This window comes from Polypterus senegalus, chromosome 17, assembly GCF_016835505.1.
Source record: "Polypterus senegalus isolate Bchr_013 chromosome 17, ASM1683550v1, whole genome shotgun sequence".
Taxonomy (NCBI): Eukaryota; Metazoa; Chordata; class Cladistia; order Polypteriformes; family Polypteridae; genus Polypterus; species Polypterus senegalus.
The window spans coordinates 77,388,119-77,401,365 of NC_053170.1; the positions used below are offsets into that span (position 1 = coordinate 77,388,119).

The 13,247-nt window shown below is 36.1% G+C and overlaps 1 protein-coding gene across 4 annotated transcripts in view; it reads left to right on the top strand.

Annotated features, from left to right (window-relative positions):
• Positions 1-13,247, top strand: part of macf1a (microtubule actin crosslinking factor 1a) — an 826,555-nt gene that overhangs the window by 756,431 nt on the left and 56,877 nt on the right. For all 4 annotated transcript variants that reach the window (XM_039739817.1, XM_039739818.1, XM_039739819.1 and 1 more), the window contains 4 exons: positions 1,094-1,288; positions 1,404-1,532; positions 1,724-1,867; positions 7,228-7,416. In XM_039739817.1, coding sequence (XP_039595751.1) covers positions 1,094-1,288; positions 1,404-1,532; positions 1,724-1,867; positions 7,228-7,416 — 657 coding nt within the window. The remainder of the gene's footprint in view (positions 1-1,093; positions 1,289-1,403; positions 1,533-1,723; positions 1,868-7,227; positions 7,417-13,247) is intronic.

Genomic DNA, 13,247 nt, shown 5'->3' on the forward strand with positions numbered 1-13,247 from the left:
TACTCTTATACATAATAAAAAAAAGCTGTAATTGCTTACAAATATCATTTCTAGTTAAATTAAAAAAGACAGGGCAGTATCTTCAGATTAAGCTTTTTTTAAAGTACAGTACACACTGTATCAAACATATACAGTATGTACTGTAAGTTACAACTAACTTAAATATTCACAGCAGACCAAAGAAAATAAAAGCTCTAGTTAGCAGTATACTTGGTCAAAATAAACCAGTGTATGGACTTTGGATATTTAAAACAAACAAATCAACATTGTGGGTGTTTTATCTGCAAATTTCAACTTATTATTTTGCTGTTTAATATATTACTAGATTCTTTTATTTTCCCTGTAATTTCCATAATATTTGTTTGCTCCTGTCTTCATGTAAACAGTGAAAACAGTGTCTTTAAATGTTTTGATATGTGTTTTTTTCTCCTATATCCATGATTATATTATGCTGACTACTTGCCAACATAGCTTGACCAAAGAGCTGGGTTTTTATCTTATTTTTAAAATACTTTAATGTAATTTGCCTATCACATAATATGTTAAGTTAGCAGGCCTTTGATCTGAGTACTTGTTTATGTAATAAAATGTTTAATAGTTTTAGAACAGTTGAAGTTTACCCAGTTGTGATTTCTTTAAAAAAAAAAAAAAAGGGGCACAATAAGGTTTTATATTTGTAACCATAGGTGGTGAAGTAGATTGATGGATCTGGTTTGAAATTCCAAACAAGTCATTGCCTCTGTGGAGTCTAAACATTCAGTCATGGCTCTGTGGGTTTTATCTTGTTGCTCTAGTTTAATCTTATATCCCAGGAATGTGTTTGTTACACTGTCCCATTTTGTACAATTGTAGTCTGAAAGACTGCCAACCCTTCCATGGCTTGTTCCCGATTCTGCTAGGATATTTGGTGACACACTATGACCCCTTCTATTGACAAACCTATTATTATGTAATTATATTAATTTGTTTCCTTTATATCAGTTAATATTTTAATTTATTGACATTATTTTTAATTTACTACGTTCATTTATCAGGTCGGAATTATGTTTACTTCATGTGTGAAGTTTTTTTCTGTACTTTTTTTTTTAATCAGGTATTTCAGAAGGAGCTTGGAAAACGTACAAGCAGCATGCAAGCGCTGAAACGTTCAGCCCGTGAACTGATTGAGAGTGGTCGAGATGACACTACGTGGGTCAAGGTGCAGCTGCTGGAGCTAACCAATCGATGGGATATTGTGTGCAAGTTGTCAGTCAGTAAGCAGAGTCGACTGGAACATGCTTTGAAACAAGTAAGTGTTGCACAGGAATAGATTAACTTTCTATTTCTCTGTCCATGATATAAAATTGCAATGTGATCATTTTATGAGCAAGTTTAAAAAAATGTTAATACATTTTCTTTGATAGGCAGAGGAATTTAGGTCAGCAGTCAATCATCTTTTGGAGTGGTTGTCTGAGGCAGAGCAAACCTTGCGATTTAGGGGGGTGCTTCCTGATGAAGTAGAAACATTACAGAGTCTCATTAGCCTTCACAAGGTATTTTTTTCTTTTTGCATAAAAGTTTTCCTGTGTTACACAGTGGTACAGTATATTATTGTTATTTTTAAAATAGCAATAATTTAGATACTCTTTGCAAAAAAAAGTAAATGCACTTAACTCTTATTTCATCTATTTTAGATGACTTCGAAGATGGTTTTCTTAACTTTGGCTGCATTATTGTTTTGTAGGAATTTATGACAAAAGTGGAGGAAAAGCAGATAGATGTTAATGCAGCTGTGGAAATGGGAGAAGCAATTCTTGTAATGTGCCACCATGATTCTATTACCACAATCAAACACTGGATTACTATTATCAGAGCACGGTTTGAGGAGGTGAGACATTCCTAGTGGACAGAAACACATATAAACGTAATTTCACAAAGTAAAGGTCTGCTTCACAGATTGCAAAGTCTAAACTAAATTTTGCTCCAAGTGTCACAATAAAACGAGAGGAGTAGGAATAATGATGTATAAGGATATTTCCTTTGTCTTGTCTGAACTAATCTCTAAATATGTGTTTTGTTTTTTCATTCTATAAGGGAAAATTACATAACACTGAATTGATTTTGGCTAATGCATTCATTCATTATCAGGGCAACTGTGAATTTATATCTAACTTGTCTTTTTTCTATTTAAAAGATTTTGGGTAGATAATGGGCACATAAATCTTTAAGGAATAATCCACACCAAAATATATAGAAAAGCCTGCCTCGATTCAAAAATCTCTTCTATGAGTTTTGGATTTCCTGTTTATGTATGTGCTGATAATCCTGGAAGCAACTAACAGTATTTTAGCAAAAAAGCATTTGTTTAGCATATATTGAACTAGTGACTGGATCAAAGACTTGTGGATTTTGAATAATATCAGATTTAAAAAAAATTATTGGCCATCACTAAAAAGTACATAAAAATGATATTTTTGGGTGGAGTATGTCCTTTAATGTAAATAAAATGTAAGACTTTACATACAGGATGAAATAATATTGGACATGTTATTCTCCTTGAATATAAAATTCAAAGAGGCCATTAAAAAGATTTTTTATGATGCAAGTACATGTCAACATTTACAAACTGAAGCTTAACTACTATGATCTCTTTCTACACAATCCGGTGGACTGTCAGATCCTTGAAAAAAATATGTGTTTTGTCAGATACCGTACTTGGTAAATGAAACTTAATATAAAAAAGCAGGGTTTCACAAACAGTGTAATGGCCGACCCCTTACCCAGACCGGCCACTACACTACCAAGACTATTCCTTGGATAACCTAAGGCTTCTTTATCTAGTAACAAGCCGTACTACTTACAATTTGTAGTTTTTCCCCACATGATGAAATAACCAGCCAACAATAGACAGGAATGTAAAATCAAACACAGATATATTGTAAATGATCAAGACAAACAAATACTCAATAATGTAAATATGTGCACACACAACACCACTATCACATTGACACCAATGACTAAGTATTATATAAAACACAAATATGCACATATTTACATATATACATATATACAAACACAGATGAAATGAACGGTTGTTGAAATGAACATGACAGATGAGTCCAAAACCTAATAAAGTCCGGCAAACGTTGGATATTGGCTGGTGTGAAATCTTGCTTCCTCCCGACAATACAAAAAAACGACCTCACCGTTAGTGTCCTCAGCAGTGTTTGGCAAAAGTCCAAACCCAGGGGTGTCTCGGTACTGGCTGTTTTGATAATAATCCTGAAGAAGCAAGTAATGGACTGGTATGATGATCAGAAATGAGTTGAAATATGCAAAAATGATTCTTTTCTTTCTCTTCTCGCCTCCCTTTTGCTCCTTTCGTTAAAATACAGAATGTCCCAGATTTAACTGGTGAATTCAACAGGTGATTTCCATCTTGGGGCTGCAGTCTCTCTCCATCGTCCTTCCCCTTTACACTTATGGGGACAACATTTACTGATACACATATAATGGACAGTAAACGGGACGATGAAGCGAAACGCAACTCGGCACAAACACAGAATGTACTTATTATTATGTAGCCCCACTACAGCATTCAACAAAGTAACATAATTAGCCTTTTGAGAGGAACATAGGAATGCAAGTTGACTCACCACTATCAACAATTGGACAATACATAATAATAATAGTGAACGTTAATAGAATGGTAGTTTACATAGCATAGTGTGTCAAATAAATTTGTACAAATCATGTGAATTTATTCTTAAGCTGCATGAAACACTTTAGAGTCCAGGTTAGGTCAGGTTTTAGAGCATGCACTGCTACAGCGTATTGCCACAACCACCAAACGACAAAACAGCTTGGGATCCTGGCTGACAACCTCTCCAGCAGTCCAGTCCCACCCTCTGGAAATGATCAACTATCTGCCGCAGCTAAATGTTACATAGGTGTCCCCCTTGGCCTGGTCCAGCCACTTGCAATCCGGATCACCCTTGGGTAATCATGCCACATGCTCATAGTTCTGCAACTGATACTCCCTTACAATGCAGGTAATGTGCCTCATTCAGGACTCCATGAGCAACCGCTCATTCGACACAAAGTCAAACCACCAAAGAGACATACAGTACAGAAGGAGTCCAGTATTCATCACAGGTCACTGGATAGCGTCCATGTCTCATAACCATATAGCAAGACAGGAAACACCAGGACTCTAAAGACTTGGACCTTCTTCCTTTTGCATAGATATCGGGATCACCACACACCCCTTTCCAGTGACCTCATGAACCACTCATGCTCCCCCAATCCGCCTGTTGACTTCATAGAAAGAGGCACTAGAGACATGAATGTCACTGCCAAGATAAGTCCACATCATCAGAAATATGTGTAGTTTTAGTATTCAGATTACAAGATTAGTGAAACATACTAAGAGAAAATCCAGAAAAGCTTTCCAAGGCAGACTCCAGGAATACAGAGTATGAATTTGAACAAAGATTTAAAATGCTGAATCTTTTTATTTTAAGCAGTTGCAAGTTATAAAGTAGTTTCACAGAAGTCTTCAGAATCCTGAGTGGATCTAGCAGGGCAGTGCCAGCAGTAATTAAGGGTGGGCATTAAGGTACATTGCTTGGCCAAATTGAAATATATGCCCTTCAACATTCATTTTTTTTAGTAGTTTATGTACTAAATATCACATGTACATTAATATCTACACAAAGTAAGAATGACATTTTGCATTAAATTCCCTCTAACTTAATGTTAAAGGTTATCAAAATGATTATACAAAAGTGGTGTACTGCACCACACAAGCAATCAGTGCTACAACAATTCAAAGTTCTAGTTTGAATTATCCTTGCAAATATAATTCCTCTCCAAGATTTAAAAATCAGGTTGATTGTAAACTGGTTTCTATCTTTAGTATTTTAATTGTTAATACAGATTCAATTGTACATTAGTACCTGCAGCTTAGATTATAATATGTAATAGTCAGCCATTGCAAAATTGCATTACTTGTGATTCAGTTACAAGAAAAGAAACATGGTTCGTCCAGGTAGAAATGAACATCGTTTGAAGTTAAGAGGTTAAACACTTAATTTTTATGCGTTCCAAGGTTGCTCCAATAGTTGTAATGTTCTCATGACAGAAGCACTCACATTCAACATATCATTGTATTTTCACCCTGGTACTCGCATTATAGAAAAAACTGTCTTCCCAGTGATACAGTTAGTTGGTTGTTTTTTTTCCATCTTAGAACACAGTCACTGTGGAGAAAAGTACAGGAATTTATATCAGTGGAAACCTATAAAAATAACAAAGATAGGCCTGAAAGTTAAAATACGATTAGCTTTAAATGTTTTGATTTATGATCAGGTGCCCTGCCACTTTTGAAAAGTTACAAGATATTTCTCATTGGACATCATAAAATGTACAGTATAATTAATTTACACTATTTATATGGTTTGTGTTTTTTACTCTTTTTATTTCATCTTATGTTTTATTTTGCCACATTCTTTTTTTATTTTTCTCCTTTAATAAAAAATATTATTTCAATGGTAAAACACCATTGTTCACAAGAGGCTTATATATAATAATTAAAATTCTGTTTATGTATATACTTTATATGAAATGGAGAAAATATTACCAAGTAGATCTACCTTGTCTTAAACATTAAACACTTGACTGCAATTGTTGCTGCATTTCTTTATTCCATGTATATTTGTTGGTGCACTGCTTTTAACATAATAATAATAATAATTATGTCACCTCTTTGTGTTATCAATATGGTTTGCTGTTATCATTTTTAGCATCTGAAATTATCATATTCCATAGATCATTAGACCATGTTGGACTATGCCCTACACATAGCATCTCGTGATATTCCATTCTTGTTAAAGCAGCCCCCCTATTAAAATCAAATTGCCCCCTTTCTGATTATTAAAGTAGGGTGAAGTTTTTTATGTTACAGTTAGTTCATTGACAGCAATACACAGGTATACTGGGAACAGTATCTGCTTGAGGATAGAAGTTTGCACAAATGTTCAAGTTTTTATTTTTTTTTTTACATACAGTAATTACAATTGAATATTGGATTAATTGAAAGTAACAGCTTGGGAAACTTCAGATTTTATGTATGTGATTTCTTTTTATTGCAGTGAATAGAAAATTTCATGTTATGTACTTAGGTTCAATATTTGTTGTGGTATTTTATAATAATTCATGATGTCATTAATTTTAGTAGCAAACATTTTTCTTATTGTAAAATATCTTATGAGAATGTTTTAATTATTGTTATTCCTAATATCATAGCTTTTAAGGCAGTCTAATATGACCTGCTGACAACAAAAGGATCGAGCATTTTTGCAACTTGAAGTAAAGTGAGTGGGTGTGTTATTACTGAAGGCAAGGTCATACATTATTATTTTTTTTTTTTTTTTATCTTTTCATGATGTGATAAATTAATACAAAAAAATTCAGCACACAGACCTGTTTACTGCAATGTGCAATGTATGTCTGCAAACAGTGAAGTTGTTAGCAACAAATGACATTTTAGATGTGCTTGTCCTTTATTCTTTTGCCTGCGTGCGTGTCTGTCCGTCTCTCGCGTGGGCCTGCCTGCCTGCACGCGCGCGTGCGTGTCTATCCATCCATCCATCCATCCATCCGTCTCTCACGTGGGCCGGCCTGCGAGCGTATCTCTCGTGCACGTGTGCGTGTCTGTCTGTCTCTCGCGTGGGCCTGTGTGTGTGTGTGTGTGTGCGTGTGCGTGCGTGTCTGTATGTCTCTTGGGCAGGCCTGCGTGTCTGTCTGTAGTGCGCACGCACCTGTGTGTGTCTCTCTCTCTCTGCACACACAGGGAATGCACAGGAAGAGACTGAACATGTGCCGTGTGGCCCCGCGCATACGCACTACACCAGAAGACACACACACGGACACTGGACGCACACAAGGGTTTTATTAAAGAGGATGATGACTTTAAGCTGGCATAATGAGTGCGGCTGTAGTTGTAACCCATCTTTTTCCATTCTGTCCTGGTGTAACTTACTTGTATTTACATGTATACGTCCTACTTTTGTACACACAGCAATCTTATTTATTTAACTGAAGATAAAATCACCATTATTATTATGGTACCTTGTTTAACATGAACCCCTAAAATTTGTTATCTTCCTAGATGTTGTGAATAAATAAATATTGTATGAGTTCTCTGCAATTGCACACTTTCAAAAATTATTTGTCATCTGCTTTCAGGTTCAGACATGGACAAAGCAACACCAACAACGTCTTGAAAATGCTCTGGCTGAGCTTATGAACAATGCTGAGCTTCTTGAGCAGTTGTTGTCATGGCTGCAGTGGGCAGAGACCACGCTTATTCAACGAGACCAGGAGCTTCTTCCCCAGAATATTGACCAAGTCAAAGGACTTATTACAGAGCATCAGGTAAGTATAAGAGTCAAAGTAGTTTTAATTACTAAAGAAAGGAAGGTGGCAGTGGTATCATTTTCTGTTTTAGCTGATAGAGATGGCTATCATTTTGTATATATCTAAAGCAGGGGTTTACCAAACTTTTCGTAACTGAGAGCTACTTCAAGGGTATGGAATAATGCGAGGGGCTAGTTGTTTGATACAAACTTTCTGATTAACATAAAGGTGCACAGTTCACCTTTAAAGATAATAATGAATATTCATATATCATGTCCCGTTTGCACTAACCACTACCTTTGTAGCTTTTTTTGAACAAATCATGAACTCTGTCTCATGTTTGTACAAATTATCTGTTATATAAGAATTTCAAAACATAAGTTTCACATTTTTAAATGAATCTTATCACATTTGTACTGTTCACCAAATCTGTAGCATTGTAAACAAATCTCATCTGTTACACTTTTTGAACAAATTATTTTTCACATTTTTGCACAATATTTGAGTTTAACGTTACCATGGTGTTTCAGTGAAAACATCTGTTATCTCTTTCTTTGATAGGGGCAAATGAGTTTGAGACAGCATGCCTCATGCCTCGGTATGTCTGACTTGCATGACCACAAACTGGCGTCTCATATCTGACAATTTTGTTATTTCCTCTATTGTTACCTGAAAGGGAACACTTTTTGATTTTAATTTCTCCTTGTTCTTTAGATGGGTTTAAGAGTTGACTTGGTCATTACTAATATATTTTCGTTTCCAGTGTATAGTATGCTGACAAAACTTGCAGAACAGTTGTTATCCAGGTTCATAAAAATCTCCAGGATATTGTTGTGTCCTCAATTTTGCAGTTAATCTCGTGTTTCTTAGTTTTTTCTAAGAAATTAGGGTATCTGATCCTTTGACATTTCTGTCTCGTGCAACTAGCTAATTTTCGTACTTTTAATGAGAAAACATGCAGGAAACATGTGCAGAAACAGATAAAGGCACAACTGAATTTCTACAAAGAATTGTGCTCACTTGAATAACAGCAAACTAGAAAATAGTATCTGAATGATAGAACTACAGTTTATTCAATCGTTTAATTTATTGGGATGATTTGTAACAGTCACCCCTTAAGTCTGTCAATTCCATTTCCTTTTTTAAAGTTAAAATCCGTTTTATGCATTAATTCCATGATTCCATCTATGTTTTCTACATTGTGGAAATCATAGGGCCCTAAAAATTGTAAGTTTTCTTTCACTTTTCGTCCATGCTTTTCTTTACTTTTAGGGGGTAAAACAGAGTGTACCTACCCATCATAGCTGCGCCCATATGCTTGTCTCAGCGAAGAGTGAGAGGGAGGTTTGTCTTGCGCACGATATTGAACTTGAACCGCAGGCTACCCCCCCCCCAAACTACATCAATGCAAGTGTTATTGATTTAAAAAAAATCTTTATTGGAAAGGGGCACATGGAATGAAGTGATCACAAAAAGCCATCAAATACACAATAGGCAGAAGACAACAAAATCCTACTGTCTCTCATGGTCTGTCTTTACAGATCTTGAACAATTGTCCTTCACTTAGAGTTCTTTAGTGTGCACCATCATGCCCACAAACAAAAATGTAAATAATGTTAAACCAAGCCACAAATATATCTAGGATTTGAGTGGAAAAAAGGTCAAAAGATTTTGTTTAAAAATGGTTTAATAAGCCTCTGCAAAAGATACTACTATTATAATGGTAGCTTTCACTGAGCTGACACTCTATTGGTTTTCAAACATATTAATCCAGACAACACCTTGTTTACTAAGAAAAGTATGTGAAGTACAACTGTTTTAGAAAATGCTACTTGAAGAAAAACCCTTTTTGTCCCTGGTTTTCCCTACATGTGAATCTCTCTTAAGTCAACTTGCCACAAAGAAATAAATTATAATCTACTGTGCCTTCCATAATGTTTTTGGGGAAAAGACACATTTTTCCTTGATTTATTCCACTGCTCCATAGTTTAAAATTGAAAATCAAGAAATTTAAATGTGATTAAAGTGCACATTGCAGAATTTAATGTAATGATATTTGTATATATTTCAGTCACACCATGTAGAGCTTACAAAATATTTTATAAATGATCTCTACATTTCAGGGCACCTCAGTGTTTGGGACAATTGGCATCGCAGGTGTTTGTGATTACTCACGTGTGTTTCATTGCTTCATTATTGCAGGCATAAAATACCTAGGCTTGCTTCTACCTTTGGAGTCTATTATTTGCCATTTTTCAGCATGATGACAAGAGTTGTATCAATGAAAGTCAAAGAAGCCAGTATGAGGCTGAAAAACAAGAATAAAACCATTAGTGATTGGTAAGATTGGTAAAATCTTAGGATTACCTAAATCAACTGTCTGGATTACCATTAAGAACAAAGAACCTACTGGTGAGCTCAGTAATCACAAAAGGATTGGTAGGCCAAGGAAGACCTCCACAGCTGATGACCGTAGAATCACAAACAGTATTCACGAGAGGCACATGTGTTTGTGCCAGAGAATACTATCTGCATTACAATTTGCGGAAAAGTACCCTGCAGAATTCTGAAAAAAAAGTCTTGTGGACAGATGAGATAAAGATGAACCTGTATCGGAGTGATGGCAAGAGCCAGTGTGGAGACGAAAATAACTTGTGCAAGATCCAAAGCATATCATCTCATCTGTTAAATACAGTAGTAGGGGTGTTATGGCTTGGGCATGTGTGGTTGCCACCCGTAATGACACACTTATCTTCAATGATGATGTAGCTGATGACTACAGTGGCACAATGAATTCTGAGAGGTATAGAAACATTTCATCTGCTCTAGTTCCAGTAATTGCCTCCTAACTGTTTCACTGTGCTTCATTCTACAAGATAATGATTCCAAATATAATTCTAAGGCAACACAGGAGTTTTTCAAATATTAAAAAATGAACATTCTTGAATGGCCAACCCAGTCACCTGATTTAAATCCAATTGAGCATGTCTTCCATATGCTGAAGATAAAACGTAAGGAATAAGCCCCCAAACATGCAGGAGCTAAAGATGGCTGCATTAGAAGCTTGGCAGAGCATCATCACAGAAGATGCTCAGCCCCTGGTGATGTCTATGAATCACAGGCTTCAACCAGAAGTTAAGGATCCTTGATCAAGTAATTCCAGGATGCCATTTTATCCACTTTTGTCCATCTCCTGGCTGTGGAAAGGCTGCCCTGCCAGTTTGTTGGGCCAGCCTCCTGGCCAGGTAAGAAACCTTGAACCATCTCAGCCAGGAAGCCAGCCCATGCTTGCCGTCCATTACAAGTGGCATTAACACTATGCATATAAAGGTGCTTTATGGGACTAACAACATTATAATGCAGTGTTTAATTTGGTGCAATAGCAGAAGCAGTAAAACACAAGAAATGTACCACTAGCAGAGACCAGTACAACCCAGGAAGTATACTTAATAGATTTTACTTTGCAAATATGAAGGTGAGTCAACAAAAAGCTAGACTAGCTGTAGCAAAAAGAAATGCACCACTAGTGGTAAACAGCTACACAGCAAACTGCAATACAAGGTACCTGAAAAATTTGAAGTAGAGCTTACCAGATCAGGCGATCTAGTCATGAGTTAAAGTGAGGTAATGATAATAAAATTAGTTTGAAGGTGAAATTAGAGTCAGGTGTTTTCAATCAATGGGATGACAATCAGGTGTGGGTGGGCACCCTGTGTTATTTAAAGAACAGGGATCTATCTAAGTCTGCTCTTCACAACACATGTCTGTGGAAGTATATCATGGCACGAACAAAGGAGATTTCTGAGGACCTCAGAAAAAGAGTTGTTTATGCTCATCATGCTGGAAAAGGTTACAAAACCATCTCTAATGAGTTTGGACTCCACCAATCCACAATCAGACAGATTGTGTACAAATGGAGGAAATTCAAGACCATTGTTACACTCCCCAGGAGTGGTCGACCAACAAAGATCACTCCAAGAGCAAGGCATGTAATAGTCGGCGAGGTCACAAAGGACCCCAGTGTAACTTCTAAGCAACTGAAGGCCTCTCTCACATTGGCTAATGTTCATGAGTCCACCATCAGGAGAACACTGAACAACAGTGGTGTGCATGGCAGGGTTGCTAGGAGAAAGCCACTGCTCTCCAAAAAAAACATTGCTGCTCGTCTGCAGTTTGCTAACGATCACGTGGACAAACCAGAAGGCTATTGGAAGAATGTTTTATGGACGGATGAGACCAAAATAGAACTTTTTGGTTTAAATGAAAAGCGTTATGTTTGGAGAAAGGAAAACACTGCATTCCAGCATAAGAACCTTATCCCATCTGTGAAACATGGTGGTGGTAGTATCATGCTTTGGGCCTGTTTTGCTGTATCTGGGCCAGGACGGCTTACCTTCATTGATGGAACGATGAATTCTGAATTATATCAGAGAATTCTAAAGGAAAATGTCAGGACATCTGTCCATGAACTGAATCTCAAGATAAGGTGTGTCATGCAGCAAGACAATGACCCTAAGCACACAAGTCGTTCAACCAAAGAATTTTTAAAGAAGAATAAAGTTAATGTTTTGGAATGACCAAGTCAAAGTCCTGACCTTAATCCAATCGAAATGTTGTGGAGGGACCTGAAGCGAGCAGTTAATGTGAGGAAACCCACCAACATCCCAGAGTTGAAGCTGTTCTGTACCGAGGAATGGGCTAAAATTCCTCCAAGCTGGTGTGCAGGAATGATCAAAAGTTACCGGAAACGTTTAGTTGCAGTTATTGCTGCAAAGGGGTGTCACACCAGATACTGAAAGCAAAGGTTCACATACTTTTGCCACTCACAAATATGTAATATTCGATCATTTTCCTTAATAAATAAATGACCAAGTATAATATTTTTGTCTCATTTGTTTAACTAGTTTCTCTTTATCTACTTTTAGGACTTGAGTGAAAATCCGATGATGTTTTAGGTCATATTTATGCAGAAATATAGAAAATTCTAAAGGGTTCACAAACTTCAAGCACAACTGTGTATATATATATATATATATATATATATATATATATATATATATAGTGCATCCGGAAAGTATTCACAGCACATCACTTTTTCCACATTTTGTTATGTTACAGCCTTATTCCAAAATGGATTAAATTAATTTTTTCCTCGGAATTCTACACACAACACCCCATAATGACAATGCGAAAAACGTTTACTTGAGGTTTTTGCAAATTTATTAAAATAAAAAAATTGAGAAATCACATGTACATAAGTATTCACAGCCTTTGCCATGAAGCTCAAAATTGAGATTTTTCTCTCTAATTTGTACTAACTAGTAAGCATTACAGGAACAATGATATTGTCAATGCCAGTTATGAATCATAATTAACACTGTGTTCTCTTTCACACTAGCTCACAAAAAAATTGGAGCTTGATTTACTAAAATTACAATAACCTTAAATGTGTGTTTCTGTTTATGTGTAGAATGCCATTGTGCACATGTATAATTGGAATCACTGTGGTGGTCCTTGAAGGTAGATGAATAGTCTGTTCCCAAAGCACTCAGGTCTGGATTCAAACTGGGACCCTGTCTTGCTGTTTGTCTTTTTTATATACAGTGCATCCGGAAAGTATTCACAGCACATCACTTTTTCCACATTTTGTTATGTTACAGCCTTATTCCAAAATGGATTAAATTAATTTTTTCCTCGGAATTCTACACACAACACCCCATAATGACAATGCGAAAAAAGTTTACTTGAGGTTTTTGCAAATTTATTAAAATAAAATAATTGAGAAATCACATGTACATAAGTATTCACAGCCTTTGCTCAATACTTTGTCGATGCACCTTTGGGAGCAA